The sequence below is a fragment of the Gopherus flavomarginatus genome, chromosome 1 (genome assembly GCF_025201925.1).
Source record: "Gopherus flavomarginatus isolate rGopFla2 chromosome 1, rGopFla2.mat.asm, whole genome shotgun sequence".
NCBI classification, from domain to species: Eukaryota; Metazoa; Chordata; order Testudines; family Testudinidae; genus Gopherus; species Gopherus flavomarginatus.
In genome coordinates this window covers 40,994,599-41,013,257 of record NC_066617.1, presented here as the reverse complement: position 1 = coordinate 41,013,257, position 18,659 = coordinate 40,994,599, and the positions used below count along the sequence as shown (strand labels likewise).

The 18,659-nt window shown below is 42.1% G+C and overlaps 1 protein-coding gene across 4 annotated transcripts in view; it reads left to right on the top strand.

Moving 5' to 3' along the window:
• IL17REL (interleukin 17 receptor E like) overlaps positions 1–16,550 on the top strand; it is a 70,671-nt gene extending 54,121 nt beyond the window's left edge. For 3 of the 4 annotated variants that reach the window (XM_050936243.1, XM_050936241.1, XM_050936244.1), the window contains 8 exons: positions 1,236–1,283; positions 3,214–3,271; positions 3,641–3,786; positions 8,533–8,598; positions 10,509–10,566; positions 11,770–11,886; positions 14,750–14,804; positions 15,586–16,550. In XM_050936243.1, the coding sequence (XP_050792200.1) occupies positions 1,236–1,283; positions 3,214–3,271; positions 3,641–3,786; positions 8,533–8,598; positions 10,509–10,566; positions 11,770–11,886; positions 14,750–14,804; positions 15,586–15,625 (588 nt within the window). In that variant the 3' untranslated portion in view covers positions 15,626–16,550. The remainder of the gene's footprint in view (positions 1–1,235; positions 1,284–3,213; positions 3,272–3,640; positions 3,787–8,532; positions 8,599–10,508; positions 10,567–11,769; positions 11,887–14,749; positions 14,805–15,585) is intronic. The other variant, XM_050936242.1, reaches the window with a different exon arrangement.
• The last annotated feature ends 2,109 nt before the right edge of the window (positions 16,551–18,659 follow it).

Below are 18,659 nucleotides of genomic sequence, written 5' to 3'. Positions count from 1 at the left end.
CCCTGATCCACAAATGCATGTATGCTTAATGTCACACATGTCAGTGGTCCCAGTGGGACTTCTTGTGTGCTTACAGCTAAATACATGCATAAGTCTTTGCAGAATCAAGGCCTAAGTTTGCTATGCTTGGCAATTGTAAAATTACCCAGCATTTAAACGGACAATGGATTTGCCACCAGAAGATAAATATTAGAATAAAAATGCCCTTGTGAATTTTGTATTTTCATTTAACTCTTTCCCCATTGTTGCTATTGGGCTAATTTTAATGTTCAAATGCAGGGTTCATTTCCCCCTTTTTTCCTTTCCCTTTTCTTTATAAAGGGATTGGAGCTGAGTTGTGGACATGGTCTGGGTATAGAAGTGCAGTCAATGACACTGTTCACATTGTCCTCAAACTGTCTACAGCATAGAAACCAAACTTAGGTCATGACACTGCAAGCTGTTACTTGGACGCAAAGCCCTTACTACATGAGCACTTCCATTGGTTTCAGTAGGATGACTCACATGAAAAAGCTTCCTCTTCTGGAAGGACGCTTAAGCACATGCTAAACTTTAAGCATGTGTTGAAGTCCAAATTGAAGTCAGTGGGACTTCAGCACGTGCTTGAAGTTTAACAGATGATTATGTGCTTTCTTGAATGGAGATGGGATTAAACACAGGCTCCAATTCAGAAGAGGATTTAAACACGTGCCTAAGTGTTTTGCTGAACAGGGATGGCCTGCTGAATCAAGGCCTGAAACAACAAGAGCTGTGTCATCTGTTTGTTATTGACTTAAAGAAAGCAAGTTATTACCACATCAATTAGGTTTAGATTTAATGGGTCATTTTCTCCTGTTGTTTGCACAAATCTCCCATTGACATCATAGGAAGTCCTGTTTAATTATGAGGGTAGAGTATGACCCATAGTGTAAAACATACTATAAAAAAATTAACTACGTTTCACTTCAGAATTAATTAATTGTTTGTAATGTGTTTTGAAAATGAGAAGTGCTAGCCACATGCTAGGTATTACCAGATCAAATCCTGGTACCTTTATTCAGTGAAAACTCCTATTGAAGGTAGTGATTGGTCCATTATAATTATTAAATTACTTTATGTGATTAACTGATTAACACATTTAAAAAAAAGAAAAGATCTTCAGTTTCTTTTCTAATACAACAATTGTACAAGTGATTTGTTCTTTCTGTTGATACTGGTGTGTAAACCTGACTAATTCTGTGCATTCTCTTTTCAAGCAGGTAAAATATTCCCGCGTAGACACTCATCCAAGACTTTGCATGAAGGTAAATTGCTTTTTTTTTTGAGGATTCAGGGCTGGCTGCAGGCACCAGCTTATCAAGCAGGTGCTTGGGGCGGCAACTGGGGAGCGGGACGGCACTTTTAGGTATTTGGCAGAGGGTCCCTCACTGCTGCTCGGAGTGAAGGACCTCCTGCTGAATCGCCACAGGTCGCTATTGCGATGTCGGCTTTTTTTTTTTTTTTTTGGGCTGCTTGGGGCAGCAAAACCCTTGGAGCCGGCCCTGGCCATTTACACCATCCCTCCTCATTTTGCAGGTGTCAGCTACAAAAGATGCATCACTACTAATCTTTTGGAAGAATACTCTTTACCTTATAACCCATGAAAAGAAAATAGGATAAGAAATATTAGAATATTATAAATATTTAGAAATATTTAATATCTAATATTAGAAATATTAGACTAGGAGGATGTTGTGTTATGGAAGTCAATAAAAATGTCAGAAATGAAAAATGGCTTATATGGGATCATATTGTGGCATCAATTCTTTTATTTTAATGTGCTTTAAAGCTGATGGCAAAACATGGCTAATAGAGATGTGCTTTCACAATATGGCAAATTTGAAAATGAGAAGAAGTAGATAAAAAGCAATGTATATTGCCATTCATTGCTCTGTTTTCCTTGCTGTTAAGGAGAAGGTCTTTAGTACCTATTCCTGCCACCAAAACTGAAATTAAAATTCAGGGCCTGATTCTCCATTGCCATGTGTAGTCATGGACACCTGGGCAAAGTGGGTGTGCAGCTATGTGCTTCTGTTTGGGTAATATTTTACACAGACTTTGCACAGATGTAAATCACTAGGCAAGGTGGAAGTCAGTGGAAAATCAGGTATACAGAATTCAAGACTCATCTCATTCATGCTGGTGCAAACTGGTGGTAACTCCGTGGGAATCAATGGAGATACACTAATATCAAAGTAATGGAAATGAGGTCAGAATCAGGCCCTCAAAGCCAGTATTCCAAGCATTCAACTGCAGATGAGACAAATAGCCCTTGAGACACTCAAAATACCAAAACTTCAGACTCACTGTCTCTCCAACCCTCACAAGAATTTCATAGGTAGAGCTGAACCAAATTACATTAAAGCGCATGACTATTTGCCTAGTATTCACCTGAGTCCACACCCTATTATGGCTTTGCTGGATTCTATATCCGCACAGGAAAAGTTTCCAGATCTTATAGTGGACGTGGTCTGACTTCTGAGTTTGCAGTGAAATATAAAATGAGGTGCAATTGGGTGTGTTTCCAGTATCATCATGAACATTTACCATATGCAGCTTTAATGATAGTCACATGATTATACAGAAGGCTTGAAAATATAGTATCAAGACCATAAAACAGAATAATAAAACTATCAGCCAATAAAAGAAATATGACTCAAGATAAACATAAAACAATATTCATTAAGGAGAAGAAATCAGGATAGTTACTGTTCCCTAAGAGATAGCAGTGGTTATTGCACAGCTTTAAACTGACAATGCAAAAAAGCAGAATAGAACATTTTATGCCCTCATGCTGCAAGCACTTAAGCATGTGCTTAACTTTATGCACTTGAGTAATGGTAAATTCTTTGAATACTTGTGCTATGCATCCCTGGAGCAAATCATGCTTCTGTTATTCAGGCAAAATAGCCAGTGAAGTAAGTATTTGGCTCATTATTATTATTTTTAAAATGCTTTTAAGCAACTGATTTTTTTGTCAGTGGGACTGCATAGGAATATAAAGTTAAACACTTGCATAAATGTTTGCAGAATTAGGGCCTTAGTGAGTATCAGAGCTTGGAGCATAACATGGGAGGTAAGCTGTGAATAATTCTTTTGCTGCTTTCTGGAATTCAGTGACTGGTTGTAGTGGATCTGTAGCCACAAGTTCAAACTGCAAAATTCTGTCCCTCTAACAGCTTTCTTTACTTTCAGTTTACAACCAAGCAAGGCTCTTGGGTTAGATGCCCATTTGCTCATGGAAATTTCCCAGGTAAATAACTTATTTTATTAAATTAAAATGAGAAATTAATAATTATATTATATTAAATTAACCACTAGACTACAACCTCTCTCATCGAGTAAAGCTTGTTGGTCTTGTCATGTCCTATGAACTGCATCGATAATATTTAACAGTGCAGGTTTTCCATTTGTAAACTCCCACAGTAAATCAAGTATTTGTAAAGATAGATAATAACCTGTTAAAATCAAGATAGCTATTGATATAACAGTTGACGGTATTCAAGCTGATAAAAATGGTTTTATTCTAGCAGAGCATGGTATCTACTGCCATAGTCTCTTATACGTCATTCATTATTTGAGTGATTACATTTAAAATAACAACTTTTCTCCCCAATTTCAGCTTGGAAAATGAGAATTGCTCGTGGGGCAGAACAGACACAAGTCTCCTTCACGTCACAAACCAAAGCACAATTTTCAGTGCTGGTGTGTAACAAGGCAAAGCTGTCTTCATGTGACTCTGCTGGGATTCGCCACTCAGTCTCAGCGGTTGGTATGCGTTACTTATCAGAAATTGCTATCAATAAGGCAGCTTCAGCATGTTTAATTTGAATTTATTGCCATCCATAGCTCTGGACAAAACCAGCAAAAGCCAGGCACACACACTTTTGAACAATATCCATAATTAAAGCATTTAGTCCTAGTTTTGATCTCACCCTGATGTAAGACAAGAGTAACCTCACTGAAATTACGCACCAGTGGAAGTGACTTTTGAGTGCTGGACTTTGCAACTCGAATGTTCTTTAATGTAGTTTTTTGTTGTTGTACTATTTATAAATAAGTGCCCTTCATAGGTCCCATTCATTACCACTGGTGCAGGGGTGTTCCAGAGCTATACCTCCCTGTGCCAGCTTGATTCGCTGTGCTGCAGGTGGTTCACACAAGATAAGGACATACAGTGGATCCCACATCTGATCTCCCTTGAGGTTTCTGGTAGGGAGGGCAGCTTTATGCTCTGCTGGGCTTTTTCATAGGACACCTGAGGGAATAGACTGCCTTGTGGATGCAGTACCACTGTACAGCCTATCCTTGAACTCTCTGGACACTGTTGGCTATTTTTTGGGCTATTATTTGTTGCCCAGTCATATGTCCCCCCGGGAAGGGGAAGTTCTGGTGTTTTGCCCTGTCTAACACCGGTGCAAGCCCTATGTGAGTTTGAACATATACCTAGCTAAAGATAATGGATACCATGGGACTTTTTGAGCCTTATTTTCTAGAAGAATTAGCAAGCACCGTGGGCCTGATTCTCACTTACTCTAAGACACCTTTACAACAGTGTAAAGGAAAGTTAAAGTGGACATATATTATACCCACACCCTAGCTAAGGCCCCTTTCTCTGCCAGTTTGGTGTAAAGATGCCTTAGTGTCACTGAGAATCATGCCCTGTGTGTTATACAAGTACAGTGAGAAAGAACTGTGGGAATGTCCTCAAGCCAACAATATTTGTATAGAGCTGATTGTAACTCAGAATTTCTGTTCTGTGTGAAATTCCGACATTTTGAAAAAAGGTTTTGTTCTGATTTGGAATGAAAATGAGACATTTTGAAATTTCTTGCAGGAAGGAAATTCTGAACAGTTTCAGTTAGAAACAACATTCAGTTGTTCTGAAACAAAACTGAGCAACTGGCTGCCCCTCACTCCCTGGCCTTCCCCCGACTCCTGGGGATTTCCTGGGCTGCCCCTCACTCCTGGAATGCAGATTCTAGAAGACATGAGAGCTCCAGCTTGAGCAGAGGGCTAGACCTGAGGGTATATCTACACTGCAGCTGGCTCTACCCTGCTAGAGCCAGGATTCCCAGGACTTCCAGGGTCCCAGCTCCGCAGCAGCTCACCAGAAAACCAGGCAGGTGTTGGCAGAAGTTCATTGAAACCAGAATGTTTCTGCGAAACATTTTGGTTTTGAAGAATCGGCATTTTCCAATGGAAAAAAACATTTTGTTGGAAAATTCCTGGCTACCTCTATTTGTTAACGTGTTACACTCAGTAATTGTGGCTGCAAGCCATTGTTTATGGTTATGGAAATAATAGCTTGTGGTTAATTCATCTGCAGACTAGGGGAAAATGCATGCGGTCTTGTGACAGGCACTCCATGCAGTTTGCTCATATTCCCACCAGACTAGAGCGCTCAGTGAGTGTTTCTAAACCTGTTCCCTATGGAATGCCTAGTTTCACATTAGTATCTGGCTATATTCAAATAGGAAAATATTCTCTTTATCAGTGAATTTTCTGTTATCTAAAGTCCATTATTTTATTATTACATTACTAAGGCACCTATCTTGGTAGCTAAGCATTGATCCCGGATGCATTTGGCCATATATGTATTCATTTCTGCATTGCTATGGGGAAGCTGGTAGTGATCCCTAGATTTACATTTCCATTGTAAAGGATTCTTGTGACCATTTTTGAGAAGCTCTCATTGCCTTCCTTTCTAGCAGGCCTTTGTTATTCTGCAGGGAGAATGCCCTTGGCTAGCAAAGTGCCTCTTCCCGTCCCATGGCATTCGGATCAGCTTTTGCTGAGATTAAAAATTGTCATTTCTCCTCTCTCCATTACATTCCTCTGGAAGGTTTTGGCAGCATATCAAAATAATAATTATACACAAACATTCTATGGCTGGCCTCATGTTGCTGCCAGCACAGCATGAGCAGCAGACACTGTCCTGGGAGCTCATAGAGCAGATGTTTTGCCTGGGGGAGAGGAGAGAACTGGTCTAGTCTGGGCACCCTCTCTGGGGGCACCACATGGGGCAAGAATCAGGCTGGACTTCCCTGGGACCTAGAGGCCCATCTTTGCCCCTCTGGCAACCCACATAAGGCTTGAGCTCCTCCAACTCCTCAGGAGGATGGAGGAAAGAGAAGAAGAGAGTGAGACCAGGTTCCCCCAACCGGGCCCTGAACCAAGTATCTGGGCCCAGTGGCCCATCTCACCTCTGGAGAACCACCTGGGATGAAACTCCCCCAACTCCCAAGGGTGTGTGTACCTGTGTAAAGGGAACTGGCCCAAGTTCCTCCCTTCCCCACTAACCAACCACATAACTCAGCAATCTATCCCTCCCTTTTGTCCCCAATCACTGCAATTAGTCCTGTAGCTTGAATGGTAGCAGTGCTGACTGTTCAGTGTTCTATGAGGATGTGCAAAATGTAATTTTAGGATTTCCTAAAGGATAAGGCAAGGTAAAAACAAATTCTATTTTAAAATTGTGGGTTAAAAGAATATGATTTAGATTGCACTTGCCAAGTCAAGCACTTGAAAGTTGGGAAATACCCGATTAGTTGCGTTTAACTTTAATTTGTCCCCCTTGTGCGTAAGCATTTTATGACACAGTCTGTAATTACATGCTGACGTACTGTTTTTTCGACATGATCCCTGACTCATTCAGTGCCCGGGTGTGGGCAAACATAAAGCTGGCTTTTCCTAATTTTCTGGTGTTTGACTTTGCAACCTAAACAACGTTTTTTTAATGCATTTTTGTTGTTGTTTCTAATATAGCTACATATGTATTTGAGCTAAACAGAATAGTGGTAAAGGGAAAACAAAAGTCTGGGATTTGTAAAGCAGAAGAATAAATAAGCACTACATACAGGAGACCACTTGACTTCAATGGAATTTTTGCCTGAATAAGGACAGCAAGATTCAGATTTACTGGTTTTAATGGCTTCCAGAGTTTAGACTGAAAATTCACGGCTAAGAGGAATGAATAAGTAGGATTGGATCTGAGCCAGATATTATTGTGAAACTGGACATATCACACAGAGTGCTGGTCTGTTCAGAAATGTCCATTGTTTCCATAGTCCTTTGGTACAGATTGATCTGTTCTCTTTAGTTACGATACAATGGGAACTCACGTAGATTCCACATGGTTCCCACCCCAAGACCATGAGCAATTTCCACCAGGATCGCATGATGACTTAACACTGAGCCATTGTTCCCATAAACAATTGTTCATAGCCTTAATATTAATGTCTTCACATTAGTGTTGGGTTAAGGCCACATTTACCTAACTTATCCCTATCTTCAACAGGAGTTTTGCTGAGGAAGGAAAAGCAGTGTAGGGCCCATCGTTTCAGAGAAATAGTCATTTTCTTTTTTGTGCACAAGCCACAAATAACAATATTTTAAGCAGCAGAACAATTTTTTAGGGCAACTTCACCCTCAGGTATCAGAGGGGTAGCCGTGTTAGTCTGGATCTGTAAAAGCAGCAAAGAATCCTGTGGCACCTTATAGACTAACAGATGTTTTGGAGCATGAGCTTTCGTGGGTGAATACCCACTTCCTCAGATGCATGTAGTGGAAATTTCCAGGGGCAGGTAGATATATGCTAGCAAGCAAGCTAGAGATAACGAGGTCAGTTCAATCAGGGAGGATGAGGCCCTGTTCTAACAGTTGAGGTGTGAAAACCAAGAGAGGAGAAACTGGTTCTGTAGTTGGCAAGCCATTCACAGTCTTTGTTCAATCCTGAGCTGATGGTGTCAAATTTGCAGAGGAACTGAAGCTCAGCAGTTTCTCTTTGAAGTCTGGTCCTGAAGTTAGGGATCAGCCACACCATCACTGGTTCATTCACCTGCACATCCACCAATGTAATATACGCCATCATATGCCAGCAATGCCCCTCTGCTATGTACATCGGCCAAACTGGACAGTCTCTACGGAAAAGGATAAATGGACACAAATCAGACATTAGGAATGGCAATATACAAAAACCTGTAGGAGAGCACTTCAACCTCCCTGGCCACACTATAGCAGACCTTAAGGTGGCCATCCTGCAGAGCACACCCAGCTAGGCCATGGAGTTCAAGTAGAAGACTTTGATGGCCCCTGCCAGACCCTCCCATCTTTATCAGCCTCTTTGACTGGCATTCTCCCCTTCTGGGTGTGTGGGGGAAATGGAAAGTGGATCATCACCCAGTCTCCCTTCCTGGTCCACCCCCAAATCCACCTTATGCACTTAGACACAGTGCTGTGCTCCATAATGTGCTGGGATATGAGCCCTCTTCATGGGTTCCCCAAATCCTGCACCAAACTGGCTGCGCTGTGCTGAGGGCATTCCGTACCGATGGGGGAGGGAAGTCCTTAAAAGGAAAAGAACCTTCAATAATGAAAACAATCTGCCATAAATGTTAAGGTGATCAGATACATAACATTACTGACAAAAAAGCCCAAGAGCAGGAGGGAGACAATGCATTTTGATTGCCCAAGAGCTATGGAGTTAACAGTTTTCTACTTTGTTTTCATTAGGGTGACTCTCATCCCACATCTGTCAATATTTCAGGTGAAATATGTGGCTCACAAGTTTGCATTCAGGTAGGTCTGCTGATCTGCAGATATACTCTGCGCTAAATAAACAAGCTGGCATGGAAATAAGAAACTGCAGGCAGTGTTGCAGCTGCCTCTTCCCAGCCAAATCTGGCCATGACCCACTTGTAGGTTACAAAGAGCATTATGAATAGTTTGAATGTGCTGCTATCGTCCCTTGCTGAGCTTGTATTAATTATTTAAGGTAGAAGACCATTCTTGATCTCTTATTTCTGTAGATGGCAAACAGTGGAATATTAAGGGCTGTTAAATTAACTCCTCCATCTAGATAAACTCTTATGATGAAAAGATTACAGTCAGAAGGGCAGAGGGAAGTAACAAATAAATGTATTAACATTTTTTAAAAAACAGGTCTAAGGACTTCAGTGCATTCAGGCATATATATACAATAGTGAAAAAGGAGACATACAGCATACAGCAGAAATGCACCGATCAGGGCCGGTGCAAGGATGTTTCGTGCCCTAGGTGAAACTTCCACCTTGCGCCCTCCCCCGCCCCCCACATCCCTGCCATGAGGGCTCGCCTCGCGGCAGCTCCCCTCCTCCTCCCTGAGGCAACCCCCCTGCAGCAGTTCCCCCCCCTTGAAGCCCCCCTCCTCACCCCAGCTCACCCCTGCTCCGCGCATGAGCACGAGCACCCCGAGCATGCCATCATTGCTTCACTTCTCCCGCCTCCCAGGCTTGCAGCACCTAAGCTGATTGGCACCGCAAGCCTGGGAGGCGGGAGAAGTGAAGTGGCCACGGTGTGCTTGGGGAGGAGACGGGGCAGGGATGAGCTGGGGTGGGGAGTTCCCCTGCATGCCGCCCGCCCCCACTTGCTGCAGGCGACCCTCCCCACGCTCCCCAGCCCCAGCTCCCTCCGCCTAAATACCAGCGGTTACTGGGGTGGCCGAAGATCCGGCCGCCGCAGTCGCTGCCGAAGAAAATGGTACCCCCTCAAATCCTTGTGCCCTAGGCGACCGCCTAGGCTGCCTAAATGGTTGCACTGGCCCTGGCACCGATACACATTTAAATGACTTTTATTGAAACAGAGCTGGTTAAATAATGTACAAAAATGCCAGCATGTATCTGTACAACTGAGTTTTACTAACAGATATGTTAATAGAAAATGAATTTGAAACTCAAAGGTCTGATTCCACGTGGAAAGCGAGTGTTACATTTGTTTTTTGTGAGTATTTGAACCAGAAACTTAAGAAATATTTTTATTATTATTGTATAGCATCCAAAAGTATGCTAGGCACACTGTAAAAATAAATAAATCACTTTTTGGAAAAACAAACATCCTGAATCAGATGGGCCTGGCGGGGTTGGGAGGTGGGGAGAGGTGGAAAGTTTTTCTGGTGCTGTGCCTCTGGCCGCTGGCCTGGAAGGCTATTGTCACTTTCTGCCTTTAGCAGGGCCGGCTCCAGGCACCAGCTTATCAAGCAGGTGCTTAGGGCAGCAACTGGGGAGTGGGGCGGCACTTTTAGGTATTCGGCAGAGGGTCTCTCACTTCTGCTCGGAGTGAAGGACCTCCTGCTGAATTGCCGCAGATCACCATTGCGATCGTGGCTTTTTTTGTTTTGTTTTGCTGCTTGGGGTAGCAATACCCTTGGAGCCGGCCCTGGCCTTTAGTTAGAAAGTGAAAGTGACAAGGGCCGTCTAGAAAGTCAGCCAGGGAACCCTTATTTTCCATCAGACAATCATCCCAATAGAAAATCCTCTAGTAGCTATATCTTCTATAACCCTGAAAGTGACTCAAGAGTGACACAAGGATAAGCTAAACCATTAAACAGATTTTTTAAAAACCATCCACATTCATTTCAGTAAACTAACATGCCAATATTTATTTCACCAAAACAAATGATCATTAACCATATTGTTGAGAGGGAAATAACCATTTTTTCTTTCTTTTAAAAGGGCTGGAGGACAGATGTAGATTATTCTGTTCCATTACTGATCTGTGATATCCAATGCAGTAAGTACTAATAATGTGTCACATGAAAGACTGAAACAGATGAGATGGGTTTGGCAGCAGAATCAGGGTCTCCTGGGACTGACACAACAGTCCCCATCCTTCTGGGCTGCAGATTTCAGGGTCAAATCCTGCTATCTTTACTCAGTAAGTAAGAGGAAGGGTGATGTTGTGACTAAGACACGGCACTGGAACTCAGTAAACCTGCCAAAGACTTTCCGTGTGACTCTGGGCAAGTCATTTAATCCCTCTGTGACTCAGTTCCCCTTTTGTACAAAGGGGATAATAGCACTTTCGTATCTCATGGAGGTGTTGCGAGGATAAATTCATTAAGGGTTTGAAAAGTTCTCAGCTCAATGATGGGCTCAGCTGTGCGTGAGTTTAAGTCCTAGCAATAAGCAGTAGTGAGTTCAGATCAGGGCTCACAGCAGAGATAGCCCTGAGACAGGAATTTTGGATCTAAGGCACAAGGCACAACAGGAGACATGCTGAACTGAGAACTCAAAGTGCAGTCAAGCTGAGAAGAAGGCTCCAATTACACTTTTTCATCTTATTGTTCAGTTGCTGTAATAAAATCATATCTCAGGAAGTGGGTGAGGGTTGAGACCATGCACGGCCTATGGAGTGTTAAAGGCAGATGGGGAAATCACCTGCTCATAAGACCTTTTGAAAACATAGCTTTACATATATAATGCCCTGTGCACATTTTGCTTATACCATAAAAGCACTTCACAGTTTACTTTAAGAAGCCTAACTCTAAAAACGTTGGGGCCTGTAATTGTATTCTGGCAGCAGAGCTCTGAGGGAGTGCTGGCATGGGACTTGGTAATTCATTTTCTTGAAAAATACAATACCGCATAAAGTCAAACACTTAACCTTAGGTTTTAAGCCAACCTCTATCTATTAGAGATGAAGATGAGATCTCATGTATCATGCAGATTATCCCACATTTGCCTACTGCAGTGTTCACATACCTTCCTCTGAAGCAACTGACACTGGCTACTTCAGAGGCAAGATACTGGACTTGATGGACCTCACTGTGATCCAGTATGGCAGTTCCTAGTTTCAGCTATTTGTTTGGAAGCCTCAAGAAATGCACTTTGTGGTCTGCAGCAAGTATTATGTTTTCAGTGAATAGAGTCACCATTTAGAAATTCTTTATTCTCAGATGTGCATTTTCCATAACGACAAATACATTTTCCCCAGCATTATCTTCCCAGAGTCAAGAAGATGATGAAAACGCCATAAGGATCATGTTGCTGACAGCAATCATTTTAATCCTGGTGACAATGATGGCTCTCCTTGGACTTAAAATTTTAACAAGTACGTAATCAAGAGAATGTTAATTGGAGAATCAGTCCATATTTTCTTGACAATCTGGAATATAGATTTAAAAATGAATGGACATTAATGGTATATAGTAGAAGGATAGTAAAAATCCTTCCCTAGCATCCACAAGGAACTTTTCCTCATTATCCATGCCCAGACACCCCACCGGATCATTCACACTGTACCCTGGACTCCTGCCCCAATAAAACCCTGGGAGAAGAGGCACGTTTTGCAGCATCTGTTGAGGGTCTCTAGATCTGGGCTCTGGTGAACAAAGGAAGAGGAAATTAATGCCAAAGCTCAGGGCCTGCAACTGACAATGTCCTCTTGCTAACTCCTTCTTAAACAAGGGGACTGCTAGCTGAAGTCTCCACAATGGTCATGGGTGTCAGGGTATTGCACAGGGAGGGAGGCAGTCCCTCAAGCAGCTAGCTTAAACAAAACTTGCTCCCAAGTACGTACCAAGAAGTATATGTCTGCAAAACATGAGGACAATTAGAATTCATTTACTCCAAGTCAGATTCTGATATCCTTAATCACCTTGAATAGTGCCTTACTCCAAGAGTTGAGTCACTGATTTCAATGGTACTGTTTGTGAAGCAAGATTCTAATCAGCATTTTATTATGGTAGTGCCTAGGGATCAACCAAGATTAGGCCCCATTGTGCTAGGCACAGTACAAATATGGTATAATAGACAATCCATGCCCTAAAGAATGTATAGTCTGTGCTCATTTGCTGGGCCCAGAATCAGTGTTCCAATGTATCAACCAGCCCCACTGCCACCATGATGTCCCAATTGCCACAGCCCGTGCTTTCAGGAATGTCTGTGTCCATGTCCTCATCACAATCGTCCTCGTGCTGGAGTCTCTTAGCCAGGTTCTGCACATACTGCAGGATAATGCGTGAGGTGTTTAATTCTCACAACAGCAGCGGAGTGAGCTCCATGCTTGCCGTAGTATGGTGTCTGCACAGGTAACCCAGGAAAAAAGATGTGAAATGATTGTCTGCCGTTGCTTTCACAGAGGGAGGGAGGGAGAGAGGGGAGACTGATGACGTACCGAAAACTACCTGCCACAATGTTTTTGCCCCATCAGGCATTGTGAGCTTAACCCAGAATTCCAATGAGCAGCGGAGACTGTGGGAACTGTGGGATAGCTACCCACAGTGCACTGCTCCGTGAGTCAATGCTAGCCACAGTATTGAGGACTTAATGCGCTTAGTGGGACATACACAATCAACTGTATAAAATCGATTTCTAAAGATCAACTTCTATAAAATCAATTTAATTTCTTAGTGTAGACATACCCTGAGGCAATGTCTACACTTAAAAGCTTTCAGCGTCACAACTATACCGATATGAGCGAGCTCTCCCGTCAACATAATAAAACCAGCTCAACGAGTGGTGGGAGAGTGTCTCCTGTGGACACAGCGCTGTGCACACGAGCGCTTATGCCGGCGAAACTTATGTTGCTCAGGGGTATGTGTGTGTTTTTTCACGCCCCTGAGTGACAAAGTTTTGCCAACATAAGTGCCAGTGTAGAAATGCCCTAACTAGATAAGACAGACAAAAGGTGGGGGTAAGGGAAATACCATACACATAGAGTAATCAGTGTGATGGCCTGCAACTGTCCTGGTAGTTCCATAATATTTCTCTCTCTCTCTCTCTCTCTCTCACACACACACACACACGGGTGGAGGATGGGGTTTAGTTGGAGGGGATTAGCCAAACAGCACAACAGGGAAGGGAAAGGGGACAGAGGGGGACAGGGCAGGAAAGACAATGAGGAGAGAGGGAGAGAGAGAATGGTGTGAGGGGCAGAGGAGGAATGAGGAATGAGGCAGAGATGATGAGATGAGGAGAAAGCAGGATGGGGTTGGAGAAAACAGCCGGTCAATACAGGGCAGAGAAAGTATAGTCAAAACTGTAGAAAACACTCTGAGTATGAGTTTAGGTATCAAAATCTGGCCCTCAGCATTCACACTTCATCTCATTTTTTTACTTGGTAAGAGTAGGATTTGTCCTACATTGCAACTGTGCAGTTTTCTTACAGAGGATGTCTGTTGTAATGATTAGTATAAGTACTGCGGGAGCTATGTAAGGGGTGCAAAGCTATACAAAGAAATAAATAACTTTACTCATGGTAGTTACCGCAAACTCCCCCAATAACACTGCGCTTGTGCAGCTAGTAACAGTCAGCGGCAGTGCTATTTTTCATTTGTGACTCATGTTGTTAGCATGACTATCAAACCCTTTCCAATTAGATCACTGAGCAAATATTTGTAAATATTTTTATTGTTTGCTCTGGCATGGGATTGAGAAAAAAAGATCATCTCTATCCGTCCAGCCAGATCGTCATATGTGTCTTTACAATGAAATTATCACATACAGCCGTAAAAGCGTCGTCCAGCATCAGTCCTCTCAAAATGGTTTAACGTTATTTCCAATGTATTTTGCTGCCAGAAATTCAGCATCCAATGATTAAAAAACCCTTATATCAGAGGTAAAATTAGTTCATGCTCATGAAGTTTAATCTACTTCCAAATTCAAGGCAAGGTTTCCAACTGGCATATTTAACACATCATATTTTTTAAATCAGTCACTGAAATTTGTATTCAGCATGACATTCCCTCTGAAGCAACAGAGCTTAAGGAACTGGGCAGTCAGACCCTCATTTTTAAAAGCACTGGCTAAGATGCAAGACTTCTCTAATTTATACCTTCTTTTCCATTTGGGCGCTGTTTGCTCCCCCCCTATAATTTAAGGGATAAGAATATTTCCAATCAGCTACTGCTAAAATAAATGTATGAATTAAAATGAAAATAAAATGGTATCTTACATTATGATTTATTTCTCAGTTTTTCACAGAAAGAAACATGAAGGCAGAAGTCCAGCACAGATTATAAGGCAGAGGTAGTCAACAATTCTCTTCAATGTACAGCATGTCAGTTTTTTAATGTTCGTCAGAGATGAGGGATTGACAACCCTGAAGAAGCCATGGTAAAACCCTCTGTCCACGGAGCAGAGACAATGGCTTGTAATATCTGTACTGGAATTAGTATTGTAGATCCCATTACAGCTGGAAGTGGTCCTGACTTTCTCGGTCATTGACAAAACTCTTGCCCCTGCTGGAAGCATGTGTTTCTTTTTGGGTTTCTGCCTGCACTGCATGGTGTCAGAACTGACTGGGTACCATTGCTGGGAAAGGATAAAATAAATGAATACAGGAAACGAAAGAGGGAAAGGTAGATGTCTCCATAATAAGAGTAGAAGGAAGCTCTGGAGTAGCCCCCAGAAGAGGTGAGATGAACAGAGAGAGAGGGCACCTCAAGCTCTTAAATTGAAAAGACCCGACCCAAAGAGGGAGGCAAAGGAGGGCAGGGGGGAGAGAGAAACAGCCAGGGAAAGGAAAACATATACTTTAACCTTGATGTGGAGGGATCACTGCTCAGCTGACAGGGGTGCTCCCATCCTCATACCACGCCAGTCGCTGCCTTTCCACAAGGAAAGTGGTGCCACTTAGTATGATGTGTAATAATTTCTTTATTTTGGACATCTGTGCACTGCTTGGACTCAAGCAGCCAAGTCCCTGAGTTGCTGAGAAGGCTTAGAACTGTATAAATCCTAATGCTATACTGTTGCAATAGACTCTGTTCCAAATGAGGGGGAAATGCCAATGTCCTGTCCTGTTTAGTTTCTCCACTAGAGTGAAGAGTACCTCTTCCTTGCATTGATGATGGTGGCTGGTGACTTTAGCAGAACTTTTTCAAGATCCTCAACGTCCTTCTCAATATCAGGTTGACTTTACATGTTACTTGCAAACCCTTGTACACACAAGTAGTCCGCTCTCATGCAAACAGACTTTGGTAGGACTATTCACAAGCATAAAAGGCTTTACAAGCTCAGAGTGTAACATTTTAACTTCTTCAAATGAAGGAGTATCATGTAGTCTGTTTGCCTATATCTCAAGAACAGAAAAGGTTGGTTAGATCATGAGGGTAGAGAATCTGGCCCACATTTTCCTGTGAAATGAATGGTTTATTTAAGATGCCAGAAGTGGGCAGGTTTCGCACCCCAGTTGCTGTATTGTGAATACTTCAAGATTTATACATTTCTAATCTTCCTTTTAAAACCATAAATCTGAATTACTAAGAGTTATGGAATGGAAGAGATTTTATATAAACGTTGATAAATGTACTTACCTCTAGTGAACTGAACCATAGCTTCCTTTATTTTCTGAAGCCTTTCTGATAACTTTAGAACACTGTGGCGAATCTTGCCATAGACAGACTTGTATTCCTGAAATTCTTCTCAGGTCTATCTGATAACTGCATTCAGTATTTTATGTATTGTATTTCTTTGAGTCAAAGGCATTTTTCCTCTTGTTTTATTTTATGGAAAAAATGGAAACATGTTCACAGCTTTGTTAAATAATTAAAATGACAATGTACATTTCCTCTCTAAGGACCTAGATCCTCTTCCCATTAAGTTAATGGGAAAACCTCCATTGACTTCAAAAAGAAGCAGATCAGGCTTCTGGTTTCTTGGTTGTTTAAAACTCTTACATGAAATATAGTTCTTAAGAAAAGTATTTTGTCAACATAATGAACTGAAGTGTTTTTGTCTTGTATTATAATGCCAGTATTTATACTTTCAACTGAAAATAATACTGCACACTATACAAAATGTTTAGTGTTTGTCATTTATTTCTTTTAAAACTCTCCAAACTCCTGTCAAACGTTCTTAAATCCTTTTGTGTAATAAGGAAGTGACGTTCACTGAGACATCAACAATGGTGATGCCTGAAACCCATGTGGGATTGATCATAGGAGGTTGGGAGCAGGGGAGGGAAGAAGGGAGCGGAACAAGAGGTTGATCAATAAAATATATTTTCCATCTGCATGCCTTTTTGCTTTAGGAACCTCAAGGGGCAATTTAAAAAAACAAAAGAAAGCAAGCAGTGTTTCAATTGAAGACATGTTTGCAGAGCTGAAACATATGGTTCATTAGGAGCCTGAGAGAGGAAAAATAATGCTTGGCTGCTTTGATGTTAAAGCCTATTACACTGAATGTGCATTTTACTGGGATGGCGGTGGGCTGCGGGTGGGGAAGGCCTGCCTTATGCAGGACTGCAGGCCAAGGAGCAGGGGGTCACAGATCGCCTTGCTAAACCCTTGAGTTATCTGAAAGTGTGGAGCTTTACACTATGAAATGGATTTGTAATTGTAATTTACATATCTCTTTTTCCCTATAATTATATACGCACTTCTATCACAATCAATGCAGAACAGTGGAGATAGTACCCTCTTGATATTTTACAGTTCTTTGCTCATATTGGACCAAATCCTGGCTCCTCCCACTTCTCAGTGGTGTGTCACAATCTGGGGATATGGGTTAGTATTCTCTTCATCTGTCCCCAGCAGAGAACCCCTACCCAAAACCAAAACCTGTTCACTAGGACAGAAGGACTGAGTCCATTATGCTTTGTTACAATAAAATCTTAGGGTCAGATTGGAGGCTATCTTCTTTCACCTTTGCTCAAATTGAAATTGCATTGAGGTTCCTCAATATGAGTAAATGTGGTAGAATTTTGCTCCTTTGCTCTCAGTTATGCTTGTGTAAAACTGCACTGAACTTAATGGAATTAAGCTGGATTTACATGTGTGTAACTACCAAACATGTAGCCTCCAGTTACTAGTTTCTCAGATTGAGAGTTGATGGCTATGCCTCTAGTTAAGGCTACCCGACAGGCTGAGCAGGAGGTTGGACTAGATGACCTCCTGAGGTCCCTTCCAACCCTGATATTCTATGATTCTATGACACTTCCCAATTTAAGACCCTGTTTTCAGTTGCCTATAACTTTTTCAAACCATTGTTCCTGTGAGGCTGTGCTGGGTTTGTCCCATACGTGCCCTGATGAGGTGTAAACTGCATCTCTGTTCTTGGAGAGTTTTTGCATGGGCTTGCTTTAAGCCATGAGGATACATTTTCAACCTCATAACTATATACATAAAATTATAACCTATAACCTTACTATAACATTACTGTAACAATTACTATAACAACAATGCTCAGTGCACTATGAGCCTTCCGAAGACACCCAACATGACAAACTTTGCATTGGATACCACACAGTCATGTTATAAAGATGAACATGGGGGTGTAGGGTGTTACCCCAAAGTACAGAACGTCACACCTACTACTGCTACCAGTTACAGCTGGTTTAAAAGACTTAAACAAATGACACTACACAGCTTCTTACTGGCTAATACTGGCTTAAGCAAAGTAAGAACTGGCTCAAAACTACACCCTTTTCTGGAACTAATTTAAATGGATAATCTTGTCCTGTCTCCTTCACCCCCACAACAGCCTTTTTCAACCATCTTTGAAGATCTGCCATTGAAATTTAGCTGTGTGTCTGCTAAGCCCCATTATTGCTTCTTTGAACTTTGATGTCACTTTGGAGTTTCCCTAGTGAGTTGCGCCCCATAGTACCAATCGTGGAGATGTGCCTAAAGCATATGAGATTTTTGTCCATGTGCGATTAGCAGCTTCAGTGAGAAAGGAAAGACTTCTTGCTGTCTGGGGACTTCCAGAGGCACATCATGTTGCTGAGGGTTCATCTCAAGGGCCAGCCCAAAAGAAATCCTGGATTTAGGAAAAATCTACAGAAGCTGATTCCACTACTTCTGGGGAAGAGCTTTCAGCTTTTCTTTTTCTGCACATACACCTCTATCCCGATATAATGCTGTCCTTGGGAGCCAAAAA